We start from the raw sequence: 11,672 nt of genomic DNA, 5'->3' as shown, positions 1-11,672 counted from the left end.
TAAAAACCTAAGACTATGTGATTGAGAATGAGATGGATTACAGGAACCTAATAATTTGTACCAAACTTTCTTGATTTTGCCACAACCTCTAAACACATCATGAAAGTGATGTTCCACTTGGCTATTGCATAACTGAAATTGATATCATTTGTAAAGCAAGGACAAGTTTCTTACAGAGATGGACCTCAAATCCCAAGCACTGTAGACAAATAGTATGGCATTCTACAGATGTTAGAGATAAAGCAAACAAAACAAAGTAAAGTAAAAGTTGTTTTATAAGTCACTTAACCAAAGAAGTAAAGTAAATGTTAGATACATTAGATCACTTAACCAAAATAATAATTCAAATTTTTAGAGATAAAGCAAATTGTATGACATTCTACAATAAAAACTAGAGTAAATTACACTCCCCTCCCTTCAAAGATGCTTGAATTACACTCCCCTCCCCTCTTATGTTAAAATATACACTCCCCTCCCCTCTTATTCAAAATATATTAGAAAATATTTCACTCCCCTCCCCTAAGAGAAGCTTGATTTACATTCCCCTCCCCTCTTATGTTAAAATCTACACTTTAACCCTCAATATTTTTTTTGTATTTCTAATAATCTAGCAAAAAAATATTAATCTAACACACTTTGGAAAAAATAGTATTGCGGGTCTATTTTAATATAATCAAAATTTGAATACATATTTTTCGTTATTTTTTTATTCACAATTTCATAATCATATAGTTTTAAACCCCAATATAAAATATGAAACAACCCAAAATAAAATATAAATTTGTGAAAAATTACTAAATACAATAAAACATGGTTATTTAAAAGTTAATTTTATACTCTAAAATATAAAATTAATAGAAAAATATTTAAATTTAATTATCGTTGATATTTAAACTATAAAGAAATGAATTTATTTTTCTTAAATGGTGGTTCAAAATTACTATATATCATAAAAATATTTATTTAAGTTATAATAGATTAAAGTGTAGTGCATAGTTAATTATTAAGGGATAGGATTGTAATTCAAGCATCTTACAGGGGAGGGGAGCATAAATTTTTCTTTTCAAGGGAGGGGAGTGTATATTTTAGCATAAGAGGAGAGGAAGGTGTAATTCAAGCATCTTTGAGGGGAGGGGAGTGTAATTTACTCTAAAAACTAAAAGTACTCTTAATTGGCTATTCTAAAACAAGTAAATAAAAACTAAAATTTAAAAAGTTAACAAAACTAATATTTTTTTAATAAATAAAATCACTAAAGACAAGACCCTCAACCATATTAAATTGAGGAATTCCTAGACACGACCTTCACTAGTAGGTTTAAGCAAAGAGTATTACTTTTTCCATCCTATGACCTTCTCCCGCGCCCTATAAAATTCCCAAAAATGCCCTTGTGCATTTCGGATTTTAAAATATTTCGGATTTTATAATCCGGACAATTCCTATGTATAATCAGCCATCAGACTCTCTCACATTTCAGCAGTTTTGAGTTTTGCTTTTAAAAACAACAAAAAAACTAAGTAAAAAATGCTAAAAACCTGTCAAATAAAATCATAAAAATATAAAAATAACAACAAAAAATTCTAAAAAATCTAATAAAACTAATGCAAATTTTTTCGGATTTTTCTGAGAATATGAAAAATTAAAAAAAATAAAAAATGGGTCTAAATGATGGAATGTTGGATTTTAAGGGGCGGAGACCCGTAAGAAATCTCTTCTAAGGGAGTCATGGTCCTTGAATTTTTTCTGATTTTCTGGGGAAGTTTCGGAGCAATCCGATCAAGTAGCCTGAAAACCCGATTTTTGACTAAGAACAGGCAACAATGACCCAAAACAGAAGGATGAAAGTTAGGAAGATTAATATTGTCTCTAAAATGATTATCCATGTTACAAAAATGTTTAGAATTTGTGCTGATACAGTGCGGATTATATAATCCGAACTGTTTTACCTTGAAAAAGGGTGTTTAGGGGGTTTCCGGATTATGTAATCTGGAAAAATCATGTAACGCGCCCTATTTTTTGAAGTTTCCGGATTACAAAATCCGGAAAAATCCATTACTCATTTTTTCACCCTTTAACAAAGGAAAACACCATTCTAGATTATAAAATCCGGAAACTCAGTGGCATTTTTGGAAAAAATAGGGCGCGCGAGGAAACCCACAGGGTGGGAAAAGTAATTCCCTTAAGCAAAATGTATGACGCCTTCACTGGACCAAACATGTTTCTCATCATTATTCATTACCCCAATCCTTTTCTCAATTTCAGCATGTTTTTTCCAAACTTCTTAAAAGCCTCCAATGCCTCTAATGCCAAAGTAGACCTCATCGTTGGAATGCCTAGACAAGATTTTCAAAATTGAAAGGCCAAGAAGGCAAGAACAGCTTGAAACGGTGAAGTAATTGTTTTTAAAAAAAAGCCTTGTGAGGATTTTCCACAAGTTCGTTGTATTCTTGAGTTCCTATTTCAGGCATGAGTCGGCGACTCATAGAAGTACGGCTTTCTTTTTAATTGTTGTTGTTGTTGAATCTTCTTGAGAAATATTCAAGTGGAAGTTTTTAGAAGTTTTGATTATTTGAATACTTCGAGCAAGGATAGTAGTTACTTTATGCTTATACGATAATTTGTGGCTTCTTTGATACATTTTAACTTTCAACCGCTTCTTTTCGGTGAAGTTTAACGTGGGAAAGGTGAATCCTTTCCCACCATGGGAAAGATGATTTTTAACCCTTGATATATTAATAAAAATATTCAATGGTTCAGATGGACCACTTGCTACCTATTGCTAACTTTTTGGTGTTAAAATTTGTACAAAAATTATGACCCCACATTGTATTGATTTAATGTTATTTTATTTAATGGGCTATAATTACAATATTAGACAAATGGGCATGTTCTATTAATTTTCTGTAAAATGATTTTTCTCTTCCCACTAAATTTTTTATACTTTATTACTCCTTCCGTTTCAAAATGAGTGTCGCTTTCAGTTTTCAATGCAATAATAACTTTTTCTTTTCAATTGTACCCTCCAATAAATACTCTGCACACTACTTCCAAAGTATTACTTTTAAAATTAACCAATAGTTAATAAGGATAATTTGGTAAAATAATCATTCTCTTTCTTTTAATCATTGCATTTCTTAATATATGTGTGTAAACATCTAAAACGACACTCATTTTGAAACGGAAGGAGTATATTATAGTGGAAAAACGATATTCTTAATATATGGAATGAAATTCCATCATCCGGCCATTAATTTGATCTGATATTTTTTTTTAAAATTAATAATATGAGATTTCTTAAGAAGATATTCTTAAAAAAATTAATAACGTGAAATTGTTTTTTTATTGATATATGAGATTGCGTTTATGCCTGATCCCTACATTAAATACTGGAAAAAAAATGTACTTAATTGGATCATTCTGTCAATTTATTTTTGATTGGATTTTTTTCCTTAACTATTGATGTTCGTTAATTTATTTTTTGGTACAATTGATGTTCATTATTATATTGATTTTTTTAGGGAATTTATCACATTTTATTTATTTACATTGTCAGAAAATTATTGTAAATTATTTATTTTCCTTTTATATACATAAACACGATTAGCCTTTCAACACAAAATTAATCTGGGGTCACAGGTTTTAAGGTTAAAAACTAGAAAAAAAGAAAAACATTGATTTTTTTTTTTTTTGTGGTGAAAAAACATTGGAATTTCAGTATAAATTACCTTTTACGCATAATTACCTTGATTTAGTGGTTAGTGAAAAGTGTTAACCATATGTTTGTGTATTTTAATTATCCTATAAAACAATATTGCTTCGAAATAAATATTTTGGAGTGAGATCGCCAAGTGGGGTGTAAAAAGTAGCGTTTTTAATAGGTGAGGGTGTAATCCAAATTTTGTATTATAATGCTCTAAATTCTGTTTGTTCAAACCAACACACCAAAAAAAAGCTTTACCCAACCTGTTTGACTGCTAGCTATCCTTAAAAAGCAACATTTCCTATGGTGGGAAAGGATTAGGCTTACTCATGGTAAATGCCACCCTTCTTTCCTGAAACCTTTTTTTTTCTCGCTTGAAACATAAGCTTTGAAATTTGAACGTAACAACAAGATAATGCTCTAACTAGAAATGTTGAAAGATGAAACTCATTTACAATATATATTTTTCATTTTTGCATACTAGTGTCTTTGTTTTTCTTTTCCTTTTTTTCCTTTTACTTAAGGGTGGGAATGAGCCGGGCCGAGTCGGGCTTTGCTTAAATAGGATAGGCCTAGTTGAAAAAACTAAGGCCAAAGCCTTGGCCTTTTACCTATCAAAGGCTTTATTTTAAGTCTGTCCTGACATTTTTAAAAGCCTGGTCTGGCATACTGTTTAAAAGCATAGTTTATGTTACAAATTTCAAATAGAGTCTAATCATCAATTTTTTTCCCTTTCAATTTGTGCAACATACTTAATATAGATATAAACATTAATTAGATACAAATTAAACTAATAAAATACAATTGTAAAATTTATAGATGGATAGAAACTCAAGAATAATCATTTCTGATAACAACAAAGATTTCAAACTTAATCTAATAACCAGACTTGAGCTTAGGCATATCAGTAGCAAGCCTTAGAATTGTGTTGGGAAATACCAAGAGTTGTGTTGTATCCCAAGTACAAAATAAAAGAAAAAACTGAAATAATAATAATTGTGGTATGAGAATTTGAAGGATCAATAATTCTTTTTGATATATAAATATAAATAATAAAAGTGGTAAAATGTAATATACTTATATACGGGCCAGCCTGATAGGCTTGATAGGCTTTTTTTATAAGCCTAAGTCCGACCTATTTAAATTAATAGGCTTTTTAAAAAGCTCGAGCTTCACTCATTTATTAAACGAGCTAGTTTGAACTGGGCTTTTAATAGGCCGAGTCATAGGCCCCTGGCGGAAGGCCTGGCCTATTCCCACCCCTACTCTAACTATATTAAAACAACCCACACATTTCATCGATTTGTAAGTTACATGTAAACCTATCAACTAAGAACCCATCAAAAGGGCAATATTATGATCCCACTACCTTTATTTGGCATAAGCAATTGGAATATAGTTTACATGGGTCCAAATTTACATAATATTGTTCAAAGTTGAAATAATTGTGAATATAATTATTTTCTAGAAAATAGGCAATTATCTGGCCCTTCATCAGACAACCTTAAGAAGCATCTTATTATGGTTCATTGCCACCTCTTCAACTGCCCCCTCTTGTATTGAAGTTGCATTGCATAAGATTAATGTCAATTGGAATCCATCCCATACTACTTCTTTCAATTTGAACATAGATGGTTCTGTAATTGGGCACTTTGGTCTTTCTTCTTGCATAGGTCTTATTTGGAACTCCATGAGTGGTTTTATTCGTGACTTCACTTGTAATCTTGATCGTTTTACTTCAGTTATGACTGAGCTTTGGGGTCTTGTTTGTGGTTAGAGATTGGCGAGTAACCTGGGTATCAATTTTCTTATAGTTAAGATGGACTTTCTCCCGATGGTGGGAATGGTGAAGTCCCGTCAATTTCAAAATCATCATCTTTTACCTCTTCTCCAATAGGCTCTATGTCTTATGGATCGTGATCACTAAAAGTGTAAGATCAAAAATGTTTATCGAAAAGCTAATCGTTGTGCTGATAAGCTTGCAAACTTGGGTCATGGAGAAGATTTTGGCTCGGTGGAGCTAAATACTCCTTCATCTTCTCTTAAGTTGTTATTGTTTGATGATCATAAAAGATTTTCATCTCTAGTATAGTTCTTTTATCTTTGTTCCTTTTATCTTATCTATATAAAAAAAAAAAAAAACTTTCATGACAACCTTCGTTTTCTCTTATTTTATTAGTAAGAAATAACATAGAGAGAAAAAAGTAAAAACATGATTCGAGTATAAGAGAGTTGTTTGCTCACAAAATAAATAATAATGGTCTCACATGAAATAGTGCCAAGAAAAAATAAAAAAGGCAAAATTAGTTTTGATTTAAGTTTGGAGTGGGTTGTTGCATAATTATCTTGGATTTTGGAAGAGTTGAGAAACAAACACAACAAACACTTACAACCTCATTTCCAATGGCAAATCCAAAACTCTTTTTCTTTTTCTTCTTCCTCGCTTCACTTTCACTATGCATCTTCTCAACCTTTGTTCAATCCGATTCTCATTTCGAAGGTTTCGAAGCCGAAGACGATGACGGTGAATTCGAAGAACCTTCCATCGATCCAGCTTCTCTCCGATCACCTCCTTCTCAATTACTCTCCACCGATCCCAATCCCAATCCAAACCCTAATCCTACTCCTTCTCCTTCTCCACCCTCCGATCTTCCCAAATCCACTCCTCCTTCAACCACCACCTTCGATTTCTGGGACGACGATGAATTCGAAGGTCTTCCCACTCAACCACACCCTGATTTCCAAGTTCCAACCACCGATCCCAAATCCACCGATAACACCAACACCACCGCTTCTGATAATCAAAACGTTAAGCCTCAACCACGTTCCTTCACCGTTGAGATCCTTTGCGGTAGTTTTCTTATCATGTTCGCTCTCAATTACTTCACTGGTAAAAAGGATAACGAGAACATAGCACTTTCATGGGCTTCACAGTTTGCTGCTAAAGATTCAATTTTTGAGAAAAATTTCAGTCTTTTAGGGATCGGCGATGGCGGGGATGATACTCCTTTGTTGTTGAAAGAAGGCCAAACAACGTTTAAGTTTTATGCTAGTGGAAGAAGATACTGTCAAGGGTTGTTGGCAACTATGGAGTTGAAGAGTAGACATGATCTTATTGCTAGGATTTATAATATGGTTGTTCCTTCAAAAGATGAGATTACTTTTGAGGTTTATATGAATGATGATGCTATGGATCATGTTGTTTTTGCTATGGCTAGAAAGAAAGCTGCTAAAGCTATGCATAAGGATTATAGGGATTTGCAGAGGTTTGCTACTATTATGACTCCTCCTACTTCAAGGAAGTGGGTTTCTGATGACCTTGCTGTTATTTCTGAGTCTAGGGAAGTTGCTTCTGATTTGATCACTGATGCACTCATTGACCAGGTTCAATTTTCATTCTTATTCATTCATTGTTTTCAATTTTCATGTTTTAATCATTGGATGGTTCATGCCAAGAGAGATGAATAAAAGGGAATTTGATCGATCTATCTGTTTGCCGACTGTTGAATAAGCTCTGAGTTTTAGAAGGTTATATTGGTTTTTCCAACCTAGTAGTTGCTTGGCTTATAATTTGGTCACTTATGTAAGTTGTTTAGTTGACATTTTTAATGACACTACTTAGTCATACTACTACCAATAATGATGATTATGTATCCAATGATTTTAAGAGGAATATTATGGTATGAATAATCATGTCCAACATTTTGGGGATGTTTGGGAAAGCATTTCAGCTAACAACAACAACTACCTAGCCTTATCCACTAAGTGGGATCGGCTACATGGATCAAATTACCTCATAATTGGATCCAACTCATTTCAGCTAAGCGCTTATTTAATAAGCTCTTAATATATAGAGCTTATGTCATTAGCGCTTGAATTCTTAGGTGAATATGCACACTGAAAAGCTATTTTATGTTCCCAATAGACTTTGTGGTGGATGGAAATCGAAGAGGGGATATGGGTGAGTTCCACATTAAACCGTTTCTATAAGTTATCACAGAGAGGGAGCCTATCATACTCATGGACAAGTCATACACCGTACTCCGAGATTCTCCTAAACACTTACAACTGTGTTTATGTCGCAAGACAATTTCAAATATGCTCTTCTTGACATTCCCTTTATGTGGTTTCTGTATAACAGTATACCTTTGGTTTCCTGCTTCATTTTTTTTTCCTTTGGTTGTTTTGTCTGTTATATATTCTCTTGATATTAGATCTGTGAACTAGTCATGCACAAATATTTCAATTTGTTCATCAGTATTTCATTAAGATTAGCTTCATTCATCACACAATCATATTCAAGGTCATGTGAAGTTTGAAGTTCGTTGTGGAAACTGTCTTGGATCATCTGTACAGTTTTTTATTTTATTGAAGTTAAAAGTTTGTTCTTGGACTCAAAATCAGCTATTTTTTGTATACTGTAGGTTTTTGGTGACAAGTCTTTTGAGAAATTTGGAAAAGGATTAATTTCAGTGCATTTCTCCGACAATCACCCTGGCATACACAAGAAAGTATTGCTGTTCAGGTTTGTTCTTCCAGCCGCTAAAAACATGGCTGATATGACTCGACTGGTGGCTCTTGTTCCGTATTATATTGACTTGATTGGAAGATATAAATTGAGTTCTCAGGTGAGTTAAATTGGTCTACCATATTACCAATGTATACTTTGCTTATATTAATTTATGAACATCTTTATGCTTGGTCCTTGATTAACTCATGTGCATAATACATAATCCAGGCCCGGTCTAAGACAGAGGCTGCACGCCAAAAGGTTGCCCAAGAGGTACAGAAAGAACTTCGAAATATCCAACAAGAGGCCATGCAAAGAAGAAAGGCAGAGAGGAAAAAGATGATGGAGGAGGCTGAGGCAAAGCTTGGTGCAGAGGCCATTCGAAAGAAAGAAGCAAAAGATCGTGCTCGCCAAATGAAAAAGGCAATGCCAAGAATGAAAATGTCCCGTGGTGCCTAATTCTTGATGATCTGCAAGTAGAATTGAAGGCCATCCCCCCCACCCAACGAACGTTATAGTTGGGTCCTTGCCTTTTGTAGAATCATGGCAATGTACTTTGTTAGTTTTCATTTCCTCCCATGTTAGCTAGATAGACGCGACCACATTTTGGTGGATTTTGTATGTACCAAAATTTGGATCTTAGAAACATTCATAAACTCCTGATAACTTTAATCTACATCCTCGGTTTCTAGTTGATTGTTAATGTTTTTCCCTTTTTTTTGTCAACATGCTGAAAATGCATGCAATGACAAATGCCTAATGAATTTCCTTAAATTTTTTCACTTGCTATTTGGCCTAGCAAGCTCTGTCATGTGGTGCATTTTTGTATTAATCACAGTAGCTTACTGGAAGAAGAAGACAATGTTGTTTCTTTCAATGCTATTTTCTTATTATTTGATTTTTTGGAGAAGCCAAAGTCAAGTTAAAGCATCAAGAGATTTTTTTTTTTTCTGCCCCTATCACAAAAAAAAATGATATATCTGCCCCTAGTTGAAAATTATTGTTGTAAATGCCCTTGTTCTTCATTTGAAATGGCGAGCATCACATTTTTTCAACCCTCCTCTGCAAGCTTGCAGGCTTTCTCAGAACAACTCTGTGTATTCCTAATTTCATTTGGCGAGCATGAATATTTAAGGTATTTTTCTTGTTCTTTCTTTCAAATGGCGAGCATGGTAAAAATTTTTTTTCCATGTTCCACATATGAAATGGCGAGCATGCCATTGTTGGTTTTTTTTTCAATTTTTTTTATGCTTGCCCTTTGAAATGGCGAGCAAACAAAGGAAATCAAAGGTGAGGAGCATTATACTGGTTTACGAAATTTCATGTTAGATTAAAATTTGATGTATGCTCTTGAGGATATGATACATAGTAACAAGCTTGTTTGACCTTTCTTATTCAAATAAAAAAAAAATAGTCCGAATAAACTATTTTACTTCAAAAGCTAATAATTATCAGCTAACATCGTTACTCTCCTTTTGATCAGGAACTATATATGGAAGCTTAGAATTCCATGTTCGCATTTTTTTTTTTTAAAATGGCCTTTGTTTGCTCGCCATTTCAAAGGGCAAGCATAAAAAAAATTGAAAAAAAACCAACAATGGCATGCTCGCCATTTCATATGTGGAACATGGGAAAAAAAATTACCATGCTCGCCATTTGAAAGAAAGAACAAGAAAAATACCTTAAATATTCATGCTCGCCAAATGAAATTAGGAACACACAGAGTTGTTCTGAGAAAGCCTGCAAGCTTGCAGAGGAGGGTTGAAAAAATGTGATGCTCGCCATTTCAAATGAAGAACAAGGGCATTTACAACAATAATTTTCAACTAGGGGCAGATATATCATTTTTTTTTGTGATAGGGGCAGAAAAAAAAAATTTCATGCATCAAGAAGCTATAAAACAAATGGATTAAAAGATTTTGAAACCAAATTTTTGTTAAGGCAAGAATAATTTTAATAAACATGGTAAGCGAAATACACTGAAAAATGTAAATTTTAAACCAAATTTCTTCAAGTCCTTTGCTTTCTTTCTTTAGTTACACAGATGAAAGGAACAAATCCAATTCAGTTTCGACTGGCCCCTGTAACAACATATGATGTTCAATTTTGTACAATGTGTTACAGTTTTACTGGTTGCTATCATTTAAATTGCAATTTCTTGTGAACAAGAGAGTATAAATTTACCGATACATTGCCAAATCTGGTAAGAGAACCTGTTGTCCAAATGTGGCACAAAAATAGCAGGGCGCTATTTTCTCCGCTCCAACATGAGTTTGGATGTACTCATCTGAAAAAGTCACTAATATAGTGTGTTTTCAGACAATTTGTATCATCATATACATGATCATTCTGTTCAGTTTGTTCGTTCCTCATATGGTTTGCGAGTTCGACGCTCTTTTCTGTAGCTTATTTAACTCTCTTGTGTGTGGGTATTGTGGAATGAGAGAAATAATAGATTATTCAAGAACAAGTAAAGTTCCATACACCACTTGTTAGATAAAGTCATGTTACATTCCTTTTGGTGGCTTAAGGCAACTCATGCTAACTTTGTTTAAGCTATCATTTATGGTGGTCGAGCCCGTTTGTTTGTTTGGACATCGGCTAATTTGTCTGTGCGCGCTTGGTTTGTGACTTGATTTCGTTGTAAATTTTGGAGGTCTTTTTTGGCACACTTTGTGGGAAAGAGGATTCTCCTTTGGTGTTAATATATTCCATTTTTATCATTTGATATTACACTTTCAAAATGTGAGGTTTTTTAGCAGCAAGAGCTAGGATTCTGATATCAAATAGGTTAGGCCCATAAAGTGTTATATGCAGATTATTTCATTTTTTGCATCTGAAATCAATCAACAGTTGAATTTTTACTAATTTCATATGCTTTTACCAAAATAATAACTATCATTTGTTTAATATTTATATATAGTTGAATGCAGGTGATTAGGGTAGTGTTTATAATTTATTTTGTTTTGGTCTTTGACTTGGCAAATAGAACTTGAACCCCTTTTAGATTAGAAAACACATTCACTTTTTATATAAAAAAACACATTCACCGATTACCTTTAAATTATTATTAGAGATACATAGTTCAGTTACAAGTAGTATTAATTCTATTAGTATATATAGGTGTAACCTCTCCATAAGTGGGATAACTTTCACTCATTGTAACATTTTCATATTCATCAATACAAAGTTAGTTAAGCTTTTCTCTCCTTCATCAATGGATGCCATGTTTCCTAACATGGTATCAGAGCAAGATTGGTATCCACCTTGAAGGATTTTCCGCTGTATTTTCTTGAGAAAATTCAATTTTCTCATTCACCTTTTCTTTCGCATTCTAATTTCCTTTTTCACTTTTTTCTTTTTCCTTCTTTTTCTCATACTTTCCCACGGTTTCCATTTTTCTTTTCCATTTCTTGATCTTCGATTGATTTCATTCGCTACCTCTAATCATCATATGTGATT

General features: G+C 33.1%; 1 protein-coding gene across 1 annotated transcript; it reads left to right on the top strand.

Annotated features, from left to right (window-relative positions):
* Window positions 1-6,043: 6,043 nt before the first annotated feature.
* On the top strand, window positions 6,044-8,913 carry LOC146943335 (uncharacterized protein At5g49945). Its single transcript, XM_085747819.1, has 3 exons — window positions 6,044-7,084; window positions 8,125-8,328; window positions 8,439-8,913. The coding sequence occupies exons 1-3, from the start codon at window positions 6,104-6,106 to the stop codon at window positions 8,667-8,669; spliced, it is 1,416 nt and encodes a 471-aa protein (XP_085603945.1). The 5' UTR covers window positions 6,044-6,103; the 3' UTR covers window positions 8,670-8,913.
* Window positions 8,914-11,672: the final 2,759 nt, after the last annotated feature.

Source organism: Medicago sativa, chromosome 2, assembly GCF_051527215.1.
Source record: "Medicago sativa cultivar Bolivia chromosome 2, Bolivia_mono, whole genome shotgun sequence".
Classification (NCBI taxonomy): Eukaryota; Viridiplantae; Streptophyta; class Magnoliopsida; order Fabales; family Fabaceae; genus Medicago; species Medicago sativa.
This window is presented reverse-complemented; position numbering and strand designations above follow the sequence as displayed.